At 52.1% G+C, this 24,623-nt stretch overlaps 11 protein-coding genes across 11 annotated transcripts; 5 read left to right on the top strand and 6 right to left on the bottom strand.

Annotated features, from left to right (window-relative positions):
- Positions 1-680: 680 nt before the first annotated feature.
- Positions 681-2,402, top strand: PV05_07855 (uncharacterized protein). Its single transcript, XM_013457324.1, has one exon. The coding sequence runs from the start codon at positions 871-873 to the stop codon at positions 2,392-2,394; it is 1,524 nt and encodes a 507-aa protein (XP_013312778.1). The 5' UTR covers positions 681-870; the 3' UTR covers positions 2,395-2,402.
- Positions 2,403-2,499: 97 nt separating this feature from the next.
- On the bottom strand, positions 2,500-5,536 carry PV05_07854 (uncharacterized protein; the record flags this gene model as incomplete). The annotated part of the gene is made up of 3 exons (XM_013457323.1): positions 4,126-5,536; positions 3,550-4,055; positions 2,500-3,142 (listed from the first exon to the last, which is right to left on the bottom strand). The coding sequence occupies exons 1-3, from the start codon at positions 5,263-5,265 to the stop codon at positions 2,500-2,502; spliced, it is 2,289 nt and encodes a 762-aa protein (XP_013312777.1). The 5' UTR covers positions 5,266-5,536.
- A 346-nt stretch (positions 5,537-5,882) lies between these two features.
- Positions 5,883-7,824, bottom strand: PV05_07853 (uncharacterized protein; the record flags this gene model as incomplete). The annotated part of the gene is made up of 3 exons (XM_013457322.1): positions 5,883-6,812; positions 6,899-6,983; positions 7,055-7,824. 3 exons carry the CDS (start codon positions 7,822-7,824, stop codon positions 5,883-5,885), a joined length of 1,785 nt encoding a protein of 594 aa, XP_013312776.1.
- A 1,702-nt stretch (positions 7,825-9,526) lies between these two features.
- Positions 9,527-10,272, top strand: PV05_07852 (lactoylglutathione lyase; the record flags this gene model as incomplete). The annotated part of the gene is made up of 2 exons (XM_013457321.1): positions 9,527-10,126; positions 10,180-10,272. The coding sequence occupies 2 exons, from the start codon at positions 9,527-9,529 to the stop codon at positions 10,270-10,272; spliced, it is 693 nt and encodes a 230-aa protein (XP_013312775.1).
- Positions 10,273-10,638: 366 nt separating this feature from the next.
- On the bottom strand, positions 10,639-11,886 carry PV05_07851 (uncharacterized protein; the record flags this gene model as incomplete). The annotated part of the gene is made up of 1 exon (XM_013457320.1): positions 10,639-11,886. The coding sequence occupies one exon, from the start codon at positions 11,884-11,886 to the stop codon at positions 10,639-10,641; it is 1,248 nt and encodes a 415-aa protein (XP_013312774.1).
- Positions 11,887-12,531: 645 nt separating this feature from the next.
- On the top strand, positions 12,532-13,889 carry PV05_07850 (uncharacterized protein). Its single transcript, XM_013457319.1, has 4 exons — positions 12,532-12,968; positions 13,076-13,175; positions 13,266-13,615; positions 13,672-13,889. The coding sequence occupies exons 1-3, from the start codon at positions 12,657-12,659 to the stop codon at positions 13,598-13,600; spliced, it is 747 nt and encodes a 248-aa protein (XP_013312773.1). The 5' UTR covers positions 12,532-12,656; the 3' UTR covers positions 13,601-13,615; positions 13,672-13,889.
- An 897-nt stretch (positions 13,890-14,786) lies between these two features.
- PV05_07849 (uncharacterized protein) lies at positions 14,787-16,427 on the top strand (the record flags this gene model as incomplete). Its single annotated transcript, XM_013457318.1, has 3 exons — positions 14,787-15,259; positions 15,320-15,398; positions 15,462-16,427. The coding sequence occupies 3 exons, from the start codon at positions 14,787-14,789 to the stop codon at positions 16,425-16,427; spliced, it is 1,518 nt and encodes a 505-aa protein (XP_013312772.1).
- Positions 16,428-16,429: 2 nt separating this feature from the next.
- On the bottom strand, positions 16,430-17,695 carry PV05_07848 (uncharacterized protein). The gene is made up of 2 exons (XM_013457317.1): positions 17,469-17,695; positions 16,430-17,334 (listed from the first exon to the last, which is right to left on the bottom strand). The coding sequence occupies exons 1-2, from the start codon at positions 17,536-17,538 to the stop codon at positions 16,583-16,585; spliced, it is 822 nt and encodes a 273-aa protein (XP_013312771.1). The 5' UTR covers positions 17,539-17,695; the 3' UTR covers positions 16,430-16,582.
- A 765-nt stretch (positions 17,696-18,460) lies between these two features.
- On the bottom strand, positions 18,461-19,810 carry PV05_07847 (uncharacterized protein; the record flags this gene model as incomplete). The annotated part of the gene is made up of 1 exon (XM_013457316.1): positions 18,461-19,810. The coding sequence occupies one exon, from the start codon at positions 19,808-19,810 to the stop codon at positions 18,461-18,463; it is 1,350 nt and encodes a 449-aa protein (XP_013312770.1).
- A 963-nt stretch (positions 19,811-20,773) lies between these two features.
- Positions 20,774-22,426, top strand: PV05_07846 (uncharacterized protein; the record flags this gene model as incomplete). The annotated part of the gene is made up of 1 exon (XM_013457315.1): positions 20,774-22,426. The coding sequence occupies one exon, from the start codon at positions 20,774-20,776 to the stop codon at positions 22,424-22,426; it is 1,653 nt and encodes a 550-aa protein (XP_013312769.1).
- A 164-nt stretch (positions 22,427-22,590) lies between these two features.
- PV05_07845 (uncharacterized protein) lies at positions 22,591-24,427 on the bottom strand (the record flags this gene model as incomplete). Its single annotated transcript, XM_013457314.1, has 4 exons — positions 22,591-22,724; positions 22,790-22,927; positions 22,977-23,738; positions 23,791-24,427. The coding sequence occupies 4 exons, from the start codon at positions 24,425-24,427 to the stop codon at positions 22,591-22,593; spliced, it is 1,671 nt and encodes a 556-aa protein (XP_013312768.1).
- Between the last annotated feature and the right edge of the window lie 196 nt (positions 24,428-24,623).

The following is a 24,623-nucleotide window of genomic DNA, read 5'->3' as shown; positions in this document are numbered from 1 at the left end:
TCACTAGACGTCGCTGTTTTCAGCCCGTGACTTTCCCATTATGTTGTGGCTAAGGCTGCGTATGAGTAATGGGGCTGGAAACATCACAGCCTCATGACGATCCAGAGTCCTTTAACATTGAGAGTCCCCGCCCCCGTCGATATCAGCGACGTAAAGCCACATCTGTGGATGACCATGCACACTGAGAATCTGGTGTGCGATGCTTGACCGGCAGCGAGTTTTGGCCAATGACATGAGGAAGCATAAGGTACCTAGGTAGGTACCTGGTAGCGAAGTCAAGTGCGAGAGCAAAGGAGGACCCAGAAAATTGGCGTTGTCTGACAAGATATTCTTGGCGACTTCCCTGCCGAATTTCCGAAAACGACCCTCTGTCAGACAGAATTGTATATACACGTAGGAGAATAAGAATTCTCAGACATCTATGTGCCAAAGTTTTACGCCTTGCAGAAGCAAGTGGCAAGAACAAGGTTAGATACTAGGAGTGAGCCCGGGACTCTAAATGTGGTGTACAATTCATAGGATTAAGTAATATGTAGTCAGTGACGCATTGTAATGGACGGGACTGTTGGACCCAGCACAACCGGCGAGGCTACGCCAAGAAAGAAATATTTCCTGTCTTTGGTCTCTAGGTAGATTTTGAATGTTCGACCAGATCCAACTCTTGCCTCGTGCATGCCACTCTGTAATTGAATTGAAACAAACAGACTCTCACGACGGCATATTGCCAAATATAATCATCTTAACCACTCTCAGCGAAAGGACAGAACCCCCAAAGGTCCAAGCAGCAGCACGGAACATCGAACCGTTTGAAATCGACGGATTTTCTCATCTCTATGCTACGCTCAACGTGCCCATGTACAGCAGAGACCCATGGATTATCTGATCCGCCTCGCCCAGGCACACGAGAGCTTTCGATTGCCCGAGCTCGAAGCGCTGGCCAGGCTCGCAGGCATCCGTTGCGAGGTTATTTCTTACTCTGAAGATTCACCATTCTGTCACGTTCGTTTCCACGATCTACCCGGCAAATCGACATCGTTAGAGGCTCTCGACGATGTCGACCAGGTGGTCCGGGACTTCGAGTCGCGCGCCATTCTGTCGAAATGCATCTACGAGATCTGGGGTCAGGGACGAGACTATGACGAACTACACGCAGACGTCAAGGCCCGGAGCCGGCATCTCTGGCACAGATTCCAGCAGGTCTCATTCAAATTCTCGGTCGACAGCTACGGGACAACACATGATCCGGCAAAGCAGCGGCAGATCATCGACTCGTTCAGCTATCTCGAATTCAAGGGCAGAATCAGGATGAAGAACCCCGAGATTGAATTTGCGGTCTTGGAGGAGTGGCTGCCACTTGACTTCCCATCTCGGGGAGAGACGGCTGGCTCGGCTGTTGGTGCAGCTATAGACACTGTGACAGGCACAACTCTCAGAAAGGTCTCCCTGGGTCGTAAGATCGGAGGGTCGCGGCGCTGGTTAAGAGAGAAACATGACCTCAAGAAGAGGCCTTACATATCCACCACGTCAATGGACGCGGAATTGGCGCTACTGACTGCCAACATGGCGCTGGCTAGTCCTGGCAAAATATTTCTCGATCCCTTCGTTGGGACGGGAGGCTTCACGGTCGCTGCAGCTGAGCTGGGTGCTGTGGTCCTCGGCTCGGATATCGATGGTCGGAGTTTCCGTGGCAAGGGCCTCGGTTTAGACAAGGGAGTCGGAGCCAATTTCAAGAAATATGGCCTTTCACATCTCTTCGCAGATTGCATTACTTCAGATCTGACCAACACTCCTTTTCGCAGTCCGACCAAGACACAGCAATCCACCGGCGTCAGATGGCTAGACGGCATCATATGTGACCCTCCATATGGGGTCCGAGAAGGCTTGAAGGTGCTGGGAACGAGGAAAGCTGCTGCTTTCTCATCAACTGATAATGTGAGCGATGGCTCGGAGACAACCACTCCGCCAGCCGTACATCTCATCGACGGCGTCCCTGCTCACACACGTCCGGGGTATATTGCGCCCAAGAAGCCCTATTCCTTCTCGCGGATGCTTGACGACATTCTAGACTTCGCTGCCAGGACGTTGCTCGATGGTGGTCGACTCGCCTTTTGGATGCCTAGTGCGAATGAAAATGAGTTGGGAGAGGAGGAAGTGACCGTCATACCCACCCATCCATCTCTGGAACTCAAGCACGAATGCGTGCAGAGGTTCAACAAATGGAGTCGAAGGCTGTTGGTCTACGAGAGGATTCCCGGTTCCGGAGACTCAGAGTTAGAAGTCGAAATGGTTCGGCGTGGTGTGGCGGAAATGGCCGGAACGCTCCAGACAGCTGATGAGCTGAATCCGTTCCGTAAGAGATATTTTGAGGCGTTTGTAGGTCGAAATGGCAGCTAGCATTCGCCGACAATGGTTTCATAGACTGCGAAGTTCGGACTCCCGCGCAATATCCGCGTGACCAGCATGTAGGATGGCGAGGTGAGTAGGCTTGTGTGTGCCCTTTTAGGCTTCAACCTTGAGTTTCTCGATGGCAGGCACGGCATCGTCGCCGTCAACGTCCTCTTCGTCGACCTTACCGACAAGACCTCTCTCCCAAAGTTGCCGGCCAGTCAATTTCTTCTCCTCGACCTTTCCGCCTCTCTTCTTCTTGTCTTCTGCCTCATCCTCCTCCCTCTGCCTCCTTTCCTTCTCCTCCATCTCTTTTCGGAACTTCTCCCTCCACTCGAGGAAGCGCTCCCTCGTCACTATGGTGCCGTGGAACTTTCTGTTTTCTTCCTCCTCTTTTGCCGCTGCTACTACATCTCTTGCAGCTTGTGCTTGCCGGAGCCTGTCCGATATCAGGGTTTCTGCAGCCTCTTTCAAAGTGGTCACCAGTGTGAAGACCATTGCCATGCCCAGGCTGTCCTCAACCGTGGGCTGTAACGCATCTAATAGCTGAGCTTTGTCTTCTTGGATGTCGAGTTGAGGGTGTTTTGCTGCATTCGGCGGAGCCGTAATGTCCAAATGTGGTCCGACATCTGGATATGCTTCTGGATACGTGACACTAAGGAGTATAACTGGTGGTTCAGGTGCTTCTTGTTCGTGTGCGTCGGGAACGTCGAGCGCTATAGTTATCCGGTAGGATGTATCTGAAAGATCTGTAAAACTAGGTCATCAGAACATGAAGGTTCGGAGAGATCGTTTTGCGGCCTGCAAACCTGTAATTTCGTCTGGAAAGATGGAGTCGAGGACTTCTCGCTCTTCTTTCTGCTCTTCAATACCCATCTTGCAATTACCCTCGCACGCAGGAGACTTTGATGGAGTCAGCGCCTGCAACGGAGTCAATGTTGCCAATGACAGGTGCAGACGTTGTGCGGGTTTTCAGTTGCGCATACTCGGCTCTAGACGTGGAGAAGATGGTTCTTTCTGTAAATGACTGCCGCTTTAACAGGGGAAGGGGCTGGCTTGTTAAGTAAGTTGTTCGAAGAAGTGACTCCCCGTCCTCTACTCGGTATTCTGTCTGGAAAAGGACTTTAATGGAACCACTGATATACGAAGGTTATCTATAGATACATAGCTGTCATTATGATGGGCTTCAGAGGCACGTGGGCTGTACCAGCGCGGCGAATACCATTGTCAATCTCGCCTTTATCACCCCAGTACAGTTTCACTGTTTCCCTCGCATACAAACTGTCCGTCTCATTCGTCCCATCCACGGTCTCTTCGTTCCGTGTATCTGGCATGCGACAGGGCCACACGTCGATCAGGTCGACCAAGGTCGGTAGGTGCCCGAATGTAGCAGGCTGCGGGCCTTTTGGACGCCACAAAGCGAGGTAAGTCGCCAAAAGTGAAAGCAAGAATAGTGTGACTGCGGTGTAGCAGACCTGTGGTATGCGGATCTCAATGCCTTCCCAATAAGGTCCAAATGCAAGACTGAAGACCCAGTGGATGAGGGTCTTGAAAACGAACAGGCATATCGTCTCCCAGGTTGTAAATGCTACGTGGAAGGCACCATGCTTACTGGGGCCAAGACCACGACTGGATGCCGTCTGTCGCCACAGGCTTTCGTCGCGGGAGCACTGTACGAGTAATTCGACGACATGGAGATCGATGGTGATGCCGCCGATGAAGGCACAGGTCAACAGGTACTTTGCAAAGAAACCAGGGGCCAAATGTATAGAAACTCTGGCCCAGCGATGTGGAGATTCCAAGAAAAGCAGTGACACCGACCCAGTCCGGGATGAGACTCCAGTCATTCGTATACGATCGACTGAAGCTGGCCCATGACGGGCCCATAGAAGGCCCGCCTCCAACCTGATAGGCCACAGTAATCGAGATGAACCACAGAAAGGCAAAAAGTGTGACCGTCCAGACAAAGATGAGCGCCCGGCGAATTCGGAAATGAGCCTTCAGCAAAGGGCCTTGCCTCGCTTTTGGCCGAGTGGGTGTGTCGCGTATTTCAAGATTCTGCGCGTCGTGAACGCTCAACATCGTTCGGTGAGATAGTGGTGTCAGCCATCCTTGATCCCGACAGAGCTTCGCTGTGTGGATGGGATTCGTGGACCATGTCGGAAACGTGTTGGCCTTCAAAGCCCACGTTGCGATTGAAGCTTGCCCAAACAAGCCCAAACCCAGAAAGATGAGGGCATAGCCTGAGACGACCTCAAGAGTGTGAAGATCCTCAGAATATTGGTATACCGACTCGACAATGACCATGGAGCCACAAGCGTAGCATGAAATCAAAGACCACGCCCATATGAGGTTGACCGGCCACCAATGTATGCGGGAGTTGGAACAACTCGTGAAGAGGCGCAGATTAGAATTGAACGTCAATCTGCGAGATGCAAGGAGAGTGAAGCGCAGGCTGGTGGCATGAATCAATCCAGCCGTGTCTGACAATACTGTGACCCAAAACGCTACCCCCAGTTGCACGAACGGGCCAACGGCCTTATTGTGGATGAATGAGGGCCCGTACCCGTTCGCTGACTTGTCTGTGCTCGACTGCACGACAGCACCGTACACAATGACACCGGCTCCTGTGAGCCACATCAGGGCAAGTCCGAAGGCAGAAGTCCTGAATGTCCAAACCCCTGGATCTATCACTTCCAGAGTCTGCTTGGTAGCTTGTGATGATCCTGAATCGGATTGTTGGACCCATGGTATGCGTGTTTCCACATCCGTCTGGTGAGCGCTTTTCACGACCGGGCTCGAATGGTGTGTATCCTCCATAGTTGTCTCGGATCTTGCGCGCTTCTGTCGACCAAGCGACGTGTATCCTGTGTGTGGCATATGGGATCTGTCTGTTCCTCGTTCGAGTACGCTGCGCGTGTCCAACGTCTGAATCAGCCAGCGGTAAAAGCACGCTTCGAATGCCGAATCCCGCTCACTCCATCTGTGATTCTCAGGTCCGATAGTTTAGGATTTGCAATCTCTTAAACGTAGGGCATTGTCAAGGAATGCAAATCACACATGTACTCTACCTTTCGTGGTTCATGAGCGTGGCACAGCTTGCACAGCCCCTGGTTGTTGGCCCCAGGTTCCAAACATCAGCGACGAGATTTTGGCAGGGGGCCCTACCTTAGCACTTCGGGACTCATGCTCTGAAAGAAACGAGTCTGGGCAAACGAGGAGCCTCGAAGAAATGTGTCGCGGGCATCTCCAGATTGTCACTGCCACTATGATTTTGAAAACCTCGAGAATCTGGCCCGAGTTCAGTCCCAAAATTGCTTCTCACTTCCAAAGAACCGCCAAGATGGAAAATCGTTTGTCCGATCTCAATTTCCCACGAGTCCACCACTCCCCCTTGAACTGATTCCTGTATGTCCTCCTCGTCCTCATGAAGCTCAATTACACCCATCTCACATTCTCGACCAGCGCGGTCTTTTGCTACAGTCTCTTGATCTGTCCTAGTCGAGGTCGGGAATCCCTTCACGAGTCCACTTCTTCGACGGCGCTATCGGCGATGTTGGCGCGGTCCCGGTGCCCGTCACACTAATGCTCTTGCTTGGCCGTCTCGCTGGACCGTTGATATTCCTGGCGACTTCCTTGACCCTGTCTCGGATTTTCTGCCAGTCCGAGGCTCCTAACTGGAAGATTCCTGTGTCAGGAAAAAGAGCACATCCTGGCTGGATGATCTCTACCTCCGACTCGCCAACTCCTGCTGCGATTGTCGTTGTCTCGGTCGCTGTCGCTGTTTGCCCAGTCTTCCCACGATGACGGTATATCTTAGGACTCACGAAGAGTGGCTCCAGACGTATATCTGTGGTTGTAGAAGTGGGAGACTGGTCGATCGTATCTGTGATCTGATCCAGCTCCGTCCAATATTCCTTCCAACCATCACGATCGCTCACGAAAGGACTCGTTTCAAGACACACTGGTGATTGATCATTCCGTGCTATCTTACCGAGCTGGGTCGCAGTGCAGAAAACGCTCTTCATTTCGGTCATAAATCGATCGACCTGGTTGTCGTCCAGCAAAGGTTGCAGTCGAGCAACAATTTCCTGATCAATCACTCCCTCAGTAAGATGTCCCACATCTGCGTCAGCATCGAGCCGATCCAAGGCTTTGAGCGTGGATACTTTCCAATGTCGCTGGACCTCGTGGCCATCCGTAAGTAGACGCTCATGTATCTCCGGGAGGGTTGAGTCGTCTCGTTTCTGCTTCCTCAGATACACAGAGAAAAATGGTTTCCACACCGAGGCAAAAATAGCCTTAAAGATGACGTGCTGAACGTTGGCCAGTCGAAGGACTCGTGAACACTCAGAATCAGCAATTGGGACCTGGGAAAATCTGCTGTGGTCGGGCTTTGCTAATCTGACAGAGGTATTGACTGGGTCCTGTCCGATCAAAGAGTGAGAAAGATATCAAACATCACCATGATCTCATATGGCACCAGAAGTCTGCAATGAGCTGTTGCACTTACATCCAGCGCTTTTTCGGGAAGCTCTGTGAAGTACGACGAGGCAATTTGGCCCACCCGATCGAAAAGGCTGTTAAACCGTTCCACGCTGGTGATGGTCAGTTGGCAACCCCTTATACTTACCGAGAGAAGTGTAGGGAGGTGTGGAAGATATCTTACTAAAAGCGTGACGGTCGCAGATCCATTTCATATTTGCCCTTGATGTCGGCCAGGGCTTGTTCCAGCTTCTTCAGGTCCGTCCTTGCCTTGTACTGCATCGCTTCATGAGCTTCCCTCTCATGGTCACGCTCCAGGGTCCTTTTTTCTAGATCCTGTTTAAGCTTGCTGTTCGCATTCTCCACCGCCGTCTTGTCACTCTGCAAAGTCGCAATTTTCTCTGCATTGTCACTTTCCAATTGCAGCTCTTTGCTCTTCAGGTCTTTTGCCATTTTTTGTTTGGCTTTCTCGTGTTGATCTTTCAGCCTCTGTCCCATGTCCTCGTACCTTCTCTTCTCCTGTTGCCCGGCGTCCGCCTGCTTTCGTAGTCCAGCGAGTTGCTCCTCATGTCTTCTCTTCAGCTCAATTACCTGCTCCTTGTGAGAATCCTTCTGCTCTTTCATATCCCTCCATATCCTGCTATTTGCAGCCACCAATTCCTGGACCTTTTCCTCGAGCATCTGGTCATTGCCATAACGTTCTCCTACGGTTTTGACGATTTTTCCGTATCTACCAAAAGTCTTCGACAAAGCATTCATTGCATTGTCAGCCTCAAATATGCTGTCTCGCAGCAGCTGCATCTCTTCTTGAACCTCGTCATTGAATAGACCGAAGTGCGTGGTGTCAACGGGACTGCTCGCCCGGCCATTGTTGTCACCTCCATTCGAGGCCCTACCAGGAACATCCCCGATTCTGGTGTCTGTTTGTGATTGACTAACAGCTGGTAGGGACATGGCGACTGTGCCCGCCTAAATATGAAGGCAATCATCCTGAGCATGATTTCCTGACACAGAACCATAACCTGATTACATACCGGTCCTCTTCGTCTCTTGCTTTTGATCGATAACACTGAATGCAGTAGTTTATTTACGCAAGCCTCTGTGCGTGAGATTTCACGATTTTTCGAGACAGAAAACACAAGGTTGTGACTTCTATGAAACATTGAGCAGACTTTGAGGTCTGTATGAGAAATGACAAAAATCACGACAAGCGTAGGTGGTATTGGGTAAGTCGTCCTCATTTTGCCCAGTCTCGTCCGTTGTACTATTTTACACACCTCCTCCTCTCGCACCGACAAGGTCCTGGTGAGTCAACTTGGTAAAGGTTGCTCCTACGTGTCAGACGGTGACTGAAGGATTGAAGTCCGGCTCTAGGCTTTGTTAACACCCGCTCTGCATGAGGCTGCATCGAGGTTCTATGATCGGATATGCGTGCCCTCTGATGGCTTCTTGTGGTGATGAACACGTAGTTCATGCGAAATGTTCAAACGGGTAATTCTCCATGCGAATTCATGTAAAGGTTACTGAGATGCTTGCTACCGAACTGCGAGCAGACCACCAGCGACGTAAACGAACCTATCACTGTCTGGGTTATGCAAGCCATGGCGCTAGAAGCTGCCAGCTGCTGTCTGACCTCATGCAATCATCATGCAAGGATGCGCTGTCCTTCAACCAGAGGCATAGTCCGGGCCGAGAATACTCCCACTGTCCGTCTTGACGGACTGTGATATGAATTAAGCGAGAGCTGGGGAACCCGCTGGCAAGTATTCTGATTTGACGCGAACCTCGAACGTCAACTGAAGCTCCCGTGTAGTTAACGCGCTGGTACGGGCGGCTGTGCTGCAAGATTTGCGCGAAGGGCCGGATCGTCCACAGGTATATCGGAATACCGCAGTCTTACTCGCTGAATGGACAATTCGACGTCCGATTCTACCACCTTATACCGGTCAACCCATCGATTCGAGACGGTGAGGAGTGTTGTGGACTTTGTCGTACATATGGCCCTTAGGGCTTGAGTCCAATCTTATCCCTAGTTCGTTGACCGCCGGCTGAGTATGCATGAAGCCTTGGCTACAGGTTCTTGTGCATCAGGTTGCATGCCGGTAGGCAGAATTCAGCTCATTCCTGGACGCTCTGGGAAGGAACCCAATTTGCCAACCAGCCATCTCATACACGAGACCCTAGACCGTGCTCAGCGATACACGTCGATCAGGTGCGTAGGAGAAAGATCGAGCTGAGCATGAGAAGGAGATCAATAACAAGAACCAGAAACGACGTCGATCAGGCTATCCACCTAATAAGGTCCCACGTCCCACCGGCTAATATGAACTCTTCGTTCCTAATGCACTAAGAGAGCATGAGTCAGCTTCAAAGCGCGACAGCGGTTCAGATGCCCATGAAGAAATGGTCCCGGGTAAGTCCTCGAGTAGTCCGAGTTCTTACAAAGCATCTACCAACGGTAGGATGGCCAGGCCGGGAAAAGGAACAAATTGGGACCGAGTTTGCTACCGTCCCCTTTTCCATAAATGCTTCCACTTCCAAAGGAAACCAAAGCCTTGAATGCTTCAACTTGAGCCGACTGCCTATTTCTGGACACTCATTACCTGGTGCATCTACCGACCGCCTCCAAAATCTACCAACCTGAAGCTCGATCACGATGTCTCGCTTCCCACATGGCGTTCCGCTACCCAATGGACTTAACACGGATCCTCCCTTACCAGCAGATGCCCCGACCATAGGATTTAAGCTCAATCATCTCTGTCTTCGTGTGCGCGACCCGGAAAAGTCGCTGCACTTTTACATCAACCTCATGGGCATGCGCACCGTCTTTGTCACCAACACCGGACCTATGACAGTCTACTTCCTGGGTTATCCTTCAACGGATCGACACCGCGAGCACCTCGACGAGTTCGGCAAGGAGACCTCTATACCCGACACAGTGGGCCTTTTGGAGCTCTTTCATATCCATGGATCCGAAAACCAACCAGAAGGCTTCTATAACTCTGGCAATCAGCCCCCAAATCTGGGTTTCTGTCATCTAGGTTTCAGTGTACCGGATCTACCAAGGACATTGGAGAGACTCAAAGAGAATGGCGTTCCGATCATCAAGGATATGGGCGTATCGACTCGACAGAGCATACCTATCACTGATTGGGAGAACGAACGGGGTATTGGTGTCGAAATCAAAGGCACTGAGAGTGAGATGCACCCAGGCTTCAAGCAAATATTTGCCAACTTCGCCTACGTTCAAGATCCTGTGAGTTGTTGTCAGCACGAAACTCGCGCTCCACGGAGAACCCTTGCTAAAAGAAGACAAAGGACGGATACTTCGTTGAGTTGCTCCCACAAGGCTTTGGAGGTGGCTCTGTTGAGGCTCAAGTCGATTCCGGAACGCCGAGATGACGTCCAATACAAGACCACAGCTTCTACCTTGGCGCTGGTCCTCTCCCGCGACTTCGTTCGGCGAGGGTGGCGGCTTCTGTATCCTGGTGCGGTGGCAAGTCTCAGTTGTCGAGCCAGCCCTGAAGAACACATTCGTAGTCGGTTGGGTTCTCGATGGAAAACTCCCACATGTTGAAAATCATAAGACAAGCCTTCAGATTACAGATTTGAACTACACAGCTTCAAACTGACATCGTCCCCAAGCTTGGGTCACAGGCAGAAATCAGTAAAACTTGAAGATCTTTCGCGACACACCTTTCGAGCAATACAACCAAGATCCGCCTAGCCCGACCATCACTCCACGAGAACAGGAGATGCGGCCGTGTCCTACGATCTCTTGGCCCATTGCTTGCCACTCCAAAGGCCACCCGTGGTCCACAACCAATAATCGCGGCCTTTGATCAGCCAGACCATAAGGCTAGGCATTTTATATCCCATTGCAGCACCAACACCTTTGCCCCGACCGATCGGTACCATCTGAGTCTCGCGCGTATCCTCAGTGTAGATTCTGTCCTTGCCAACAGAACTACTTTCCTTCCCAGCAGCAAGCAGCAGGTCATGCTCCATATTTGTGCAAAGTACCGGGACGGCGTTGAGGATGAGATGAATCGCAGGTCTTGCAAATGAGGCTGCATCACCAATGGCATAAATGCGTGTTCCGGTTTTTTTGACACGTAAGGTCGAAGGGTTGGTTTCGACCCGGCCATCGGCTCCAAGAAGCAATTTGTCGACGAAGCCGGTATTGGGGGTCGTGCCTGTGGTTGGAATGTACAGGTCCGCCTCCAACGTCTTTCCATTTTCAAGTGTTACTGTTGCCTTGGTTGCTACATTCTCTGTTCCGGCATCTGGTGGTCTGACGGCAGTCACGCGGACATTCTTGACCACAGCCACACCAACTTTGGCGAGATATATCTCGGCTTGTTTCGCAATGGCTGGCCGGAGCGCTGGGAGAATTTGGGGCCCGGCTGTAACAACAGTGATCTGAACTCTCGGGTTGGCCAGGCCCGAGCGGAACCACCCAGCTCGTCCATTGAGGTATTCTCCAAGCTCGCCAGCTGTCTCGACACCTGCGGGCCCGCCACCCGAGATGACGATACTCTTCGCGGATGACAGCGCTTTACGGAACGACGCCCAACTGCTGCGCAAGAAATCGACGTCTCGATTTAGACCAAGCAGCGGCGAAGGAGTGGATGCCCCAGTAGCGATGACAAGAGCATGAAAGTCGATGCTCTCGGTGCTCCCATCCGGGAGCTGTATAGTGACTGTCCGTTTGCTGTGGTCCAGGTCTGTTGCTGTCGCTTGAATGAAGCGAAAGTTGTCCTTGGGATACTGCTCAAAAGCTCGAGCAATGCTGACGAAGAGCTTCTCTTGTGGCAATAAATCGTCTGATATCATTGCCCGAGGGCAAGCAGGTCGGCACATTGCGTGGTCCGAAGCGCTGGCTAGGATGACCCGGTACAACAGGCTGTCCGGGAGTTTGGGTACCACATGCTTGAGGAGATAGTGGGCGGTTGAGATACCCCCATATGAACCGCCGAGGATGACGATATTCTTCTGGTTCGAACTCTGCGCCATCTTACGACCAAGGTAAGGTCACACCTAGCAGAGCTATAGATGTAGCAGATGACAATGAAGCTCTGCAGAATAAAGTCCGACGAAAAAGGCTTCTTGGACAAGCACTGCCGCCAGACAGGTCACCCTGTGGCAGATATATCATTTTCACAGTTGATATTGCATCCATTTCACGCGCTATTGCTATTGGATACTGGAGTGGATGGTTTCTGCGACCGAATATCAATAGGGGAAACTCGAGGTCCACTTGTCTGGAGACACTTTGTTAAGACTTCCATCTCGGCCGTTTGACTCTTTCTCGGCCGATAGATTCGAAGCGCGTTGAATGATAGAAGGCGTTGACATTGGCATGATCAACCACCATTGCTAGCATGAGGCCATAGATGGAAATCGCAAAGTCAGATATACAAAACTTCTCCTCCTAGGCATCGTGTAGCGATTGCGTGCTGGGCCTTGTGTGAAAAGTGCCTCGAAGCAGGGGCGTGTGTGGGCGTGGTACTGCCCGGAGGATCTCAGCCTTGTCTCAGCCTCGTTGCAGCCTTGGCAAAGCCACAGAAGCTGCACGTGATCAACGTCATGCAGCGAGCCGAGGAATGAAGTACTTTGTACGACTGGAGAAGGCAGTACATCTTCCATCTCTTCAGCATTCTCATCATTCTTCTCTGCATCTTTGTTTTCTTCTTCGTTTTTATAGACTGCTTGCTTATATCTATAGTTTCAGACCGTCGCGTTTTAGATCGTCACCGCCTCAGGGGCTCCCTAGCCTGTTCAACATGTCCGATCTGCCCCGCCTCGTCCCCGAAACGTCGCATCAATCTTCGCCTCGTTCACAGCATGACTTCTCTCCATCGTGTCCTTTCTGTGTTATAGCACGCACATACAGTCCCATATCGCCGTTAGCCGCGGCGGAAGACAGCCTGGAGCTAGATCCCGACAAGCTCGAGCCGCCATCGTTCGTCCTCTACTCATCGGCACATGTCATAGCGTTCTTGGATATCATGCCCCTGACGAGGGGCCATGTGCTTGTTGCACCTCGGAAGCATCGAGTCAAGGTCGGTGACTTGAGTCCAGATGAAGGGGCTGAGGTATGTCGCTCACTGAAACCCAGCTTTGTGCGTGATGAGTGGGTTGATTAAGCCTATCAAACCGCTTGTTACAATCATCGGCCCTGAAGGATGCTGATAAGCACCAGATCGGGCGTGTTCTTCCCGTGTTAGCACGCTCAGTAATGAAAGCAGTCATGCCAGATATACCACACGAAGAGGCCGATTACAATGTTGTTCAGAATAACGGTAAGCCCTGGCATAATGCTTGTCTGCTTCCTTTTGTCGTGCCAACACCCTGTGATCGTCTCTGATGACAATCTCTCACTTCATCTCAAGGTCCTGGAGCGGCCCAGGTCGTCCCACATGTGCATTTTCACATTGTGCCGCGGCCACCTTTGAACTATGTCACGCCTCCAAGGGCGCCGTCAGCGTCGAAAAGGAAGCAGTATCCGCCCAATGCTCAACCATCCGGACACAAACGAACGATGATCCTGTTTGGACGCGGAATGCGAGACGACCTAGACGACGATGATGCCGCCGTACTAGTGGAAGATATGAGGCGATGTATAAAGGAACAGTGGGTGGTGAGCTTCAGTGAAAAGCGGGAAGCTGAAGTGAGCGACAACTCCAAGGGAAACGGCGGAACGAAGAAAGGCGCATGGAAAGTCTAGCACTACACCTCTTGGGTAAGACTGCCGAAATCCCGAAGAAGCCATGTCAACCAGCGTTGACCTGGGTGCAGACGAGATCCAAAAAACTTGACCGAATTCTAAGCGCTCGTCGCAGCTGCTAAGAAACGGATATAACCAAAATTGAACAGCAGGCCTCAAAAGAAAATAGCGCTACAGCCGAATTGTAGTTGAGGTGTATCCTCAATGGTATGCCATTTCAAGGTGCAAAGGATCGACTATGAGGGGTTCTGTGACTCCCGAAAATGCTGGAAAATTGTCCGCTCCTGCCTTATAGCCGCAGGGAAATATCTCCCGGCAAGGTCTACCCAAAGGCATATCTCTGTCGACCTCCTGCTTATCGCGTATGCCGTGCCCCCCAGAGCATGAGCTACAACAAGCAAACCACCCTTCGCAGTCACCACCATGTGAATGCGGATCATATCGTACGGGTCCCGCGGAACCTCAACCCGTACGCGAATAGTGCTTCACTTGACGAACACCTGTTCGAGACGTGGTTCGCTTGAGATTGCACTTGGGTGATCCCTTTCGTGCCAGCAATCAGGCGATCTTCTTCAGCGGTTTGTGCCTAACTTGTAGTGCAGAAAGATTTCTGGCTCACAGATAGTGAGGCGGCTTGCCTATCCCTGGAGTTTGTGGCCAATCAGAGTCGGACACGGAGCGACTGCCCATATCGAAGCCACAAAGGCCTGGAGCTCAATAGCGTGCTAATGCAACCCTTCAATGGGTGTTCGCATGTCGGAAGCGTCTCTGATGCTTCGGGTAAAAAGGAATATGTCGTGTTTCCCCGGCAGTGATGCAAATCTGGCAGCAGACAGCAGTTCGTTCGGCTTGGGCACAGGAAGCTCCTGCTTCGATGGTCTGATAGTGCCCAAACTCTCGCGAAGAAGGATTGGACGCACCGCTTAGCTACGGAATCATTCCAGGATGCGGATGCAGACACCACTACTTCATCGCTGTTGCATCTCGCTGATTGGGGAACGCCTCGCAGAAGCCCATTGCCGCGTGCAGGAAGCAAAGAAGAGACCCTCGGTATAATCGTCTGACTGCCCTGAGGTCGCACTCACACCTCATAATCTTCCTGCAACTCGTCAAGGAAAGCTCCATCATTCTGTTCGATCATCAGAAAAGATCGCTGTTTGTTGGCTTTCTCCTACAGACCGTTCCCATGTCTGAGACCGTGACTATCGAGGCACCTGCCACTTCCGAGACCCATGGGACTGGTCAGGAGAAGAACTTAGCAGTTGGGCAAAGAGAGGATCAAGAGGAGGACCATGTAGCCACAGAGGATACAGAGCAAGAGGAACCGATAGACCAAGCGTCCGACGGCGTGGGTGTCACCTCACAAGCTCCGGCAGAACTTGGTGATACTCCTGTGGTTGATCAGGCACCAGCACAAGCGGCCGGACTAGATTCACCAGACAGTGACGAAAACTTCAAGCGTGCGGCAAGAGCGTTCCTAGATGTGCATCGTGATGAAGTGGCTCAGAGAGAGGAGGAAATCTCCAAGCTCAGAGCCGAGTTGAAAAGGGTCAGAGAAGGACTCAAGGCCCTGGAAACAGCAGCAGAGCGCTCTGAAACTGCTCGAGACGCCAATCACGACGAGGAATGGAGGCTTACAGCGGATGATCCAGACGTAACGTCAGTGACCTTTTGCCCCCGATTGGTATTACCTTGACACCAAAACCTAACCCTGAGCAGCTTCCATAAAATCAAGGAGATATGGGAAACTTGCTTTATCGCGGTCCAAGGCGTTATGGAGGCGGAAGATCCGGAAGAAGTAAGTCGGCATGGACCAGACTTTCCATTTTTCACAGGAGGCCTCTCTCATATCTACGTCTAGTTCCTATCGGACTGGAGCGTGGTCAATTGGCCAGATCTCGAAGGCAAAATGCCCGGCGTGACAGCATTTCCTCTTGAGGCGTCGGATAAAAGCTCTCGAACAATGCTCGTCATGGCCCTACTAGCGAAATCGTTGGAGGATTACATCTTGACGCCAAATTACCTCTTCGAGGACGATGACGAGGTCCGATTCATCCTCAGTAGGATGACGGATACCAAGAAGAAGAACCGGCTGAGAAGCCTGCTGCTGTCCACATGCGAGGGAGAAGACGTCAAAGAAGAAATGGAGAAGGTCAAAGCCTTCAGGGTCGAGAGCGCGCTGAATGGGGTCATTCAACCTATACAAAGTCTGCTCTCTGAAGCGCTCTGTGAAAAAGCCAAGTCCTCTCTTGCCGAGACACTGTGCGATGTTGTCACAGCTTGGGAGCCAGTGCAGCGATGCGAAAGCCATTTCGAAGTCAGCACTGACGCTAGCCGTGCCAATCGTGACTGGTTGACACTCCGACTGATGGAGGACAAGACTGTCGCATTGGAGACTGTGAGTTCAAGCGGCTTTGGAGCTGATCCAGTCCTCGCGGTCGTCTTCCCGCGCGTTTGTGCTATTGACAGGTCCATGAAGCCTTCTGTCACCACGGCGTTCCCCGGGATCGTGTTCCAGAAGTCTTGGGTCATCACTGCCGAGGCGGCCACGGTAGAAGTAGGCGAAACGGCTGCTGAGCCGGACATTGAAGCCAGACCAGCACCAATCATTGAAGACCTACCAAAGGAGAAGCCTTGCCTATCCCCAGCCGCAGGTCCAGAGCAAGCGCAAGCGCAAGGACAAGCGGAGGTGGAAGTGGTCAAGGAAGAGCCGAAGCCCGTCGATGCACAACCTCCAATCACTGGCTCTGAATCCGAAGGGTCTACTTCAGAAGACGATGACACCGAAGATGGGAGCGAGACCGAATCGAACACGGAAGAGATTTGAAGTGGATGCAGAAGCCTTGCACAGCCGGCACTTTAAGTTAACTGGAGGGAATGAGAGAGGACACACACACACACACACCACACACAAAACCAGCATGAATATCAGATAGCCCACTCCGTGTGACCCGTACACAATATCAACTTTCTTTCTTGCTTTCACTTCTTGGTCAAAACACCCACAATGTGGGTGATCATACTGTGCTCATCGACCTGCTTTATTTCGACCTTTGCAAACCCACCATCCTTCTCATTCGCGACCTCGAGCATCGCCTGCAGCGTATCTCTCGTGAGCTCGCACCCGCCCATCAACCTCTTCCATCCCACCAGCATCCAGAACCTCTGCACCAGATTCGCCGCGGTGGATTTACTGTTCATCACATGCTCGCACACGACGAACCGTCCGCCGGGCTTGAGTAGGCCGTATAGATCGGCCACACTGGACCGTAGATCGGGCACGCCACACAAGACGCGGATGCAGACAATCTCGTCGAACAATTGCAAATCCTCGGGTGCCGACACCTCATTCGATTTCAGTAGACCGGCCTTGACAAGGCCCGGCAGGATCGAGTCCAGATCTGCCGTGGCCGAGATGACATGGTACTTGTCGCCCAGGCCGACCTCTCCAGCCGATTCACGGAGTTTGTCGTGCAACGTGACGCCCGGCTCGACGCCGTAAATGGCGGTGATGTTTTGGGGTTGACTGAAGCGGTGGAGCTGTTCGCCCGAACCGGGCCCGACGTCGAGAATCACGCCTTTGCTCTGCGCGAGGAGGGTCGATATCTGAGGGGGGGTTTGCTCAGCGAAGGCCGCGCCGAATTGGAGCCACAGACCCGCGAACGCCTTTTCCTTGAAGGATTCGAAGTTGGTGAGCGGGAGGAGTGGGTGTTTGAGGAAGGCGAGGGCGAAATCTGACGGCGAAAAACCACATTAACATGGAGGAAAATCAGTGAGGTTGGCAAGTCCTGGAGGGCGTTACACTTGTCTGGGCTGTGGGAGAACCCATAAGTGCGTTGGAGGGACGAGGAGAGCAAATGGAACTCACAGAAAATACTGATGGTAAGGAAGGGTACGGGAAAGAGGTAGTCCATCAGACAATCGAGAGTGGTCGCCATGTTGTCGCTCCCCTCTCTGGCTTTCTCTTCTCAGGTCTGTAGCATGCGCACAGCTTCTGGCTAGCACTGCACACTGTCAGTTGGATCTGACGGCAAGTCGCTGATGAATACGAGTACAGGGATAGAATGAGACCTTGACCTCTCAAAGAAACAGAGATCGATCCCGTTGAGGTAGTGTTATTTTCACCACCTTTAAGTACCCCATGACTCCATGATGCCCCGCTCTGGGAAGTGGGAACATCGGCGTTCAGCTTCACCTTCAACCCAACTAACTTAGCAGGTAAGCCATGAGATCCTGGATCCGGAGGACGGGTAAGGAGCCTAGGTAAACTTTGTCTGCTGGTTCTACAAGTGACTTCTTGAAAACGTGCTCTTCGTGGGGACACTCTCCGTACTCGAAGGCTATTTAGCGAGGCCCGTCGACTTGCTTCAGCTCCTCACTGGCTGTGATGCTGATCCGAAGTCTTCGGTACTCCGTATTGTTTCTTGGTGTGCACTCAGCTTGCCTCGGCATGTGCTGCACTGACTCCATCTGGGCGGTTCTGGGCCACCTCGTGTTCGGCAAGATGTCTTTGTCAACGGCATTTCGTGATCACATGTTACTTTGTACAGTAGCAGGAATCAGCGACGGCAAGAAGAAGAGGTCTAAGAACGTTACACAAAGGACTAGGCTGCATGCGAGGCTGCATGCAAGGCTAAATGCTCGGCGTAGCCGCCACCACCAACAATCATTGGGGAGTTTTTGTCGTTCGACAGGGTTGTTGATACGTGATCATGCACACTGCAGATGGTCCCAATTCCAGGAACAAACAACCGAAGGGGAGCCAGCTTCGCGACCGGTTCGGAAAGTGAGCGCCATGCTATTGCCTTGTGGGAATCATCTATGATTTATACAGCCTCCCATCCAGTCCAGAACCAATTTTTACACTTCTTGTCTATCTCCATCTTCCCTTGCCTTCCCCTCCTCCATCTCCTTCTTCTTATGCAAGTTGCTGTACCACGCCCGCCGCTGCTTCCTCTCTTTTCGCTTCTGTGCCTGCACCACTTGCTGCTCGTATTGTGCAACGCAAGGCGCGAAGAAAATCGTGCCAGAGATGGCCCCTTTCAATGTTGCCAGTCCGACAATCAACCACAACAAGATGACAGCAACAGAAAATATCGTGCCGAGCACTTTGAAGAACCGACTCGGGATTTCCTTGGCCAGGGTGCACGTCGACACTGCAAAGACACCGATCGGGAAAGTGAACCCCCACCAGCCCATATTGAAGGGGAATTTGCTTCGCGTTATACTGGCAAGGGCAAAGAACAGCCATACACAGCCATATCCCCAGATTACCAAGGCGCACACAGTACTGAAGCTGTAAATGACCCTGCCGCTCTCGGGCCCGAAGTTGTGGGTGTTGGGAAAGACTTCCGCACATACTTTGCCGAGCTGCATCAGGCCGAAGCTACCTTGTCCGAGAGGTCCGAGCGGGAGAAAGACGGAGACGATCACTTCCCTTGGAGGGAGTCGATGAATGGTGAGGCGGTGGAAATACATGACCAGCACAACCATTGCCAGCGGGAAGCCGGTGCCCCAGAGGACGTAGGATGTGACGACCGTCCAGACCTGATGTTGAGGATTTGGTAGGACTTCAGCAACAATACCTCCCGAAGCCGCTGCGACGATGGTGGCCACGATAGGCAGGAGCCATACCGCCGTCATCTTGGACAGCTCGCTTTCGTGGATGTGCATGATGATAAATGGCAACCACATGCACGAAGCCACTGAAATAACCACGTCGATCCACCACAATGTCCAGGCTAATGTCGCTGCCCACTGGCCCCATGCGGGCACGCACACGAAGACGATCATGTTGATAATCGTGGCAAGGCCCATAGGGAATGTGCCAACAAACAGCGACTGAACCGGATGTCTGATCATTGCCATGAACAGGCCAGGGAACATGATGTACCGAAGGGTCGAGATTAACAGAAACACGCAAAACAGGCCGATGTTGAGACAGAAGACGATGACCGACAGCCAGTATAGCCAGTCACCATTGTACGGTAGGTTGTGCAGTAGGATTGAAGTGATGCCCGTGCCCATGGTAGCTGCGAACCAAGACGGCGTGAAGTTCAACACTACCCGTCTCCATCCTTTGTTGTTCTTTGCGGAGAATCTCGACTCGAGTTCGTCTTTGGCTGTCTGTGCGATTCCATCCTGACATTCATGGTGGAGGGAGGTCGTGCGAGCCACTTGACAGTTGGCATAGGTTCCTGAGGGGTCCATGGTCAAGTTGGATGATTGTATGAAACTCAAGGGCGGTCTGGCGATAAGTCGTGGGGGCTCTTATACTGCGTACTTTGTTTGTACTTGTAGATGTGGACCGGGCGCCCAAAACAACCGGCTGAAGGTTTGGCCAATCACCAAACGCACTGAACATGCGAAGGGCTTAGATCAGTTCGCGTAAGAGGCGGGCAAAGAGCGAGTAAAGTATAGTCGTGATCGTCGAGATGACCGGCTGAAAATACAGCCCCTTACAGGGAGCAGGTTATGCATTGCTCAGCAAAATCCCTCGATCAGCCAACATCATTCGCCGCTCTTCCGGAGTGCAAGTCAATTGTGGCGAGGCTGAAGCGGAGTATGGCCGACCAATCAAAATGAACGCTGGTCTTGACGAGGCTGCCTCAAGAAGTGATCCCACAATGCTTGATCTGGATGATGTCGGATCCCTGGGGGACAAATACTTATGATAGTACTGTCGTAGTGTCATGTACCTGTCGAACACATCTGGTCCAGAGTCGGTACGGTCTGTCCACACCTGCGTCCGCGTCAGTCCAAATTGAAAATGGTCCCCGAGTCGCCGACGAGGCTGTGTCACCGAAGACACCCCGCATTCCCGTGCTTCCGCTTTGGATGAGGCGGATGGTTTGAGCCACGACACATAAGGAACTCATTTCCCCTTCTTGGGTCAGATCCGATACATCACGCTAACACATTGAGGATTCCGCATCCAATTCTATACGAAGAGGCGTCAATCCAACCTCCCCAAAGGCAGCAGGGGTAGTTTCCAGGATTCTTGCGAGCGTTGGCCTCTCAAAGGATGCATGGCCTACTGAGGTCCATATATGCGCAGCTTCTGGTCCAAGAACTGCACAATCCTAATCCGGATATTCGTTGACTCGACTTTTCCTCAAAATGTCAATGTTCAACCGGGTGTGTGGCCTGTCGTCCTGGGCTTATTCATCGCCAATGACGTTGAACTCCAGTAGGCGATTTTGTGGCGTCGTCAAATCAGCCTCACTCGTCCCATTTCGGTCAATCAGCTCAACCAGTAGCGTGCCGAAGAGAACCCCCTCGATATCGACACGGGGATACGTTGGACTTGCAATAGCCGGAAACACGGTAATCGCCGCTTCGGTGTTTCACTGGAAGGTAGCGCATGCTGAGGCTCCTCCGGTAGAAGGAAGCAAGACATATATCCGCTCGAGTGAGGTCAAGCAACATGGAAGGAACTCCGACAGAAAATGGGTGACAAAGGGGAACAGAGTCTTCGACATCACAGAATGGATTGCCGCTCATCCAGGAGGACCAGTAATTCTCCAAGCGGTCGGCGGCTGCATCGATCCATACTGGGATATCTTCACTATCCACAAAAAGCAGGATGTGTATGATATTCTTGAGGGCTATTTCATTGGCGATATCGATCCGAGAGACCTGATTGACGGAAAAGTGCCGGATGACAATATCCAGGACCCGTTTGTGTTGGATCCAAAGAGAGACCTTCGCTTACTGCAGCACACATGCAAGCCTTGTAATGCAGAAACTCCGCCTGCATGCTTAGATACTTTCATCACACCAAATGAAGTCTTTTATGTCCGCAACCACTTGTGGGTGCCGCAAGCGGACGAGAAGACACACGTCTTGAATGTCGAGCTGCCAGATGGGACAGAAAAGGCATACACCTTGTCAGACCTCAAGTCCAAATTCAAGCCATTCAGCATAACCGCGACACTGCAGTGCACTGGGAATCGTCGGAAGCAGATGTCCGAGAATGCTAAGCCTGCCAGTGGCCTCCCCTGGGATGTGGGTGCCATCTCAAATGCAAAATGGACTGGCGTTCGACTAAGGGACGTGCTGGAGGATGCAGGCTACCCTGTCAACGACTCGGAATCCGATGAAGCCAAGCATGTCCATATGGTTGGTGCCGAGGCGTACAGCGGGTCCATACCCATTGCAAAAGCAGTGGATCCACGTGGTGATGTGATGCTGGCATATGAGATGGGCGGTAAACCACTGCCCCGCGACCACGGCTATCCGTTGAGAGCGCTCGTTCCAGGCCACACGGCCGCCAGAAGTGTCAAGTGGCTCGAAAAGATCGTTCTTGCCGAAGAGGAGTGCCAATCTCAGTGGCAGCAACGCGATTATAAGTGCTTCGGTCCGAATCAGACACCAAAAGATGTGGACTTCGCGTCTGCGCCAGCAATCCAAGAAACTCCCGTTCAGAGCGCCATTACTGCTGTGAGGTCCATATCCCGAACCAGTCATCATGGTCGCACTGAGCTGAGGAAGTACGGCTTAGAAGAAGATGCCATAAGACTAGAAGGGTATGCCATCAGTGGGGGCGGAAGAGATATCATTCGAGTCGACATCAGTGCAGATGGCGGGAAAAGCTGGGCCCAAGCCAAGATTCATCCAGATGTGACTCAAGGCCGCAAAAGTTGGTCGTGGAAGAGGTGGGAATGGGTTGTACCCAAAAGTCAAGCTGGCAAGGCTTTCGTGGTTAAAGCTGTCGACGAGAGCTATAACTCGCAGCCGGAGTCATACGAGGCACAGTACAACTTCCGTGGCAACCTGACCAATGCCTGGCACAAGATAGAACTTCGTGACCCAAGAGACATCTGATCAGCAAACGACAAAGGACATGCTTCGTGGCTTGAGCGGTTGATGTCCAGAGCCTGAGCAAGCATATGCCGCCGTACTCCCGTGGAGAGCACTGGCCCTCGCACGTTGGTTCAGTATGTCTGGCGTTAGGCCGGAGTTGTTCGTGGGATGTCGGCGGGGTCTCTTCAACCAAAAAAGGTTGGAGTCTGCGCTTGAGCTTGAAGAATCATTTCAACAAGTTTAAGGGCAGTCTCTTCTTCCGTTCTTCGGCACATCAGCTGTAGACCCACGGGTGCACCGTGGAATGCCTTGGGATCATCTGCAAAAGGAAGAATACCATGTTAGTAGTTTGCAAACCGATGAGGACGACATACCTATACGTACAGGATTGGTGTGTAGCTTCGTCTTCTTTGCTGACTGGAGCGAACAACGAGTCTAGTTTCGGGTCCATATCCTTGTCGATCAAACCCACAGGAAACGTTACTGCGGTGAAGTCCAGAAGATTGACAATGGCGCTGTATCCTGAGAATTTATTAGCACGCGAACAAGACGGCTAGACGTTGCAACAGACCAAAATAGCTCAATGTGTTTTCGAAACATGCTGCATTGGCACAGACAGGCAAAATAACTCCATCAACGGGGAGCTTACTGACGGTGAGATTCGCGGTCGACTTCCAGTAGGTTTGGTACTCTGCGCGGTAGGCTTCCTGAGATCCTAGGAGGGCTAGATAGTCTGGCAACGGGAGCGGCTGTGGAGCCTGGTTGTAATACCAGTCCTTCAGTCTTGGAACCGGTGGTTCTCCACTAGCTTTAATTTGATCCCGTGTCGACTGAGCACCATCGGCGCCGATGATTTTGAAGTAGGTTTCAACTGCCAGTGCGTGTGCTGGAGGATTCCAATCAATGACCTGGTAACCCGCACCTCGCAGATGCTGAATGATAGATCTCAACGCGCGGCGGACAGGTGGTTGAGGTTGGACATGTCCATCAAATTCCAGCGCCGCATATACCGGGCGTCGCATGCTTAGTTCCCTGATCTTGGATTGTCTCCATGGCATATCGAGCCATGCAGGATCTTCTTCTCGGTTGGAAATGCCCAGCGACAGCTTGGCTATGTGCTGAAGAAAGGCAAAATCCGACGAAATCATGGCTATCGTGGAATTGTGAGAGGGAAGGCTGGTTCGAACATTAGCAACCCCACGCATTGGAAGTCGACCGCAAGACACTTTGAGGCTGTAGAGTCCGTTGAACACCGCCGGGATTCGCGTGGAGCCAGCAAATTCTGTTCCCCAACCGACAGGTGACCCTCTCATCGCCAACAGCGCACCTTCTCCTGTAGACCTTAGTTTAGACAAGAAACGTCCTTCTGTAGTCGAGAAGCGTACCTCCTGCAGCGCCACCACTTGACAGTAATCGATTATGGGGATTGTGCGTGCTACCATGAATGTTATTTGTCGTCTCTGCCAACATCATGCTTTGGGGAGTAGCAGTTTTGCAGAAAGGTATCGCGCCGAGAGAGCGCATGTGACGAACAATGAGAGACTCCGTGGCGTCGCTCTCGATCCGTCCAAGCCATGCTACGTATCCCGCTGCTGTCTCCCTCCCAGTGATTCGAAATCGATCCATGAAGCTTACTGGTAGTCCATGGAGCGGTCCCTTCAAAGTGCCCGTGTCACGATGATACTGATCTAATTGCATCGCAGTGCTGATCGCCACGTCGAAGAAAGCATCCGTTAGGCAATTGACGAGTTGATGCGCGATGGCTGCCCGATGACAGTAAGCGCGAACTACCGCTTCAGCGGACCAGATCCCGGCGTGGATGTGGACCAGCGTGTCCATCGGGGGCGTCTCAGTGATGACGAGCTCCTCTTCAGAGAGATACTGTCGTGCAAATTCAGTAACACGGGGGCATGCTTCCGCCGACGGAATTTGATGCATTGGTATTCGCCATTCTGGCGGTATGGCGCTGAGAATATTTGCTCGTTTCGCTGCAGCGCGACTTTCCCATGAGGCGTTCGGCATGCTGCAACGCCCCGCTCTGTTATCGTGCGCTTGTTGACTGAGCGCTGGAAGACAGGAGTTCAGCCATCGGTCACGGTATCAATTCAACCGTGGTAGGAAGGAGATTGGACGACCTTGGGCAGGACAACCAGAACTGTTGGCTCAAGGAGTATAAATGTTTCTCCGAAAGCCACAACGGCGGATCAGATGACGAAGG

This window comes from Exophiala xenobiotica, assembly GCF_000835505.1.
Source record: "Exophiala xenobiotica strain CBS 118157 unplaced genomic scaffold supercont1.5, whole genome shotgun sequence".
NCBI lineage: Eukaryota > Fungi > Ascomycota > Eurotiomycetes > Chaetothyriales > Herpotrichiellaceae > Exophiala > Exophiala xenobiotica.
The sequence above is the reverse complement of the archived record's forward strand: the minus strand, read 5'-3'. Positions and strand labels throughout refer to the sequence as shown.

Bases quoted from the DNA above. Each gene is read 5' to 3' on its own strand.
- PV05_07855 (XM_013457324.1), top strand. From the start codon at position 871: ATGGATTATCTGATCCGCCTCGCCCAGGCACACGAGAGCTTTCGATTG.
- PV05_07850 (XM_013457319.1), top strand. From the start codon at position 12,657: ATGTCCGATCTGCCCCGCCTCGTCCCCGAAACGTCGCATCAATCTTCG. The intron at 12,969-13,075 runs GTATGTCGCTCA...GATAAGCACCAG, and splicing joins GTCCAGATGAAGGGGCTGAG to ATCGGGCGTGTTCTTCCCGT. The intron at 13,176-13,265 runs GTAAGCCCTGGC...CTTCATCTCAAG, and splicing joins CAATGTTGTTCAGAATAACG to GTCCTGGAGCGGCCCAGGTC.
- PV05_07848 (XM_013457317.1), bottom strand. From the start codon at position 17,538: ATGGCGACCACTCTCGATTGTCTGATGGACTACCTCTTTCCCGTACCC. The intron at 17,335-17,468 runs GTGAGTTCCATT...TTTCGCCGTCAG, and splicing joins CCTTACCATCAGTATTTTCT to ATTTCGCCCTCGCCTTCCTC.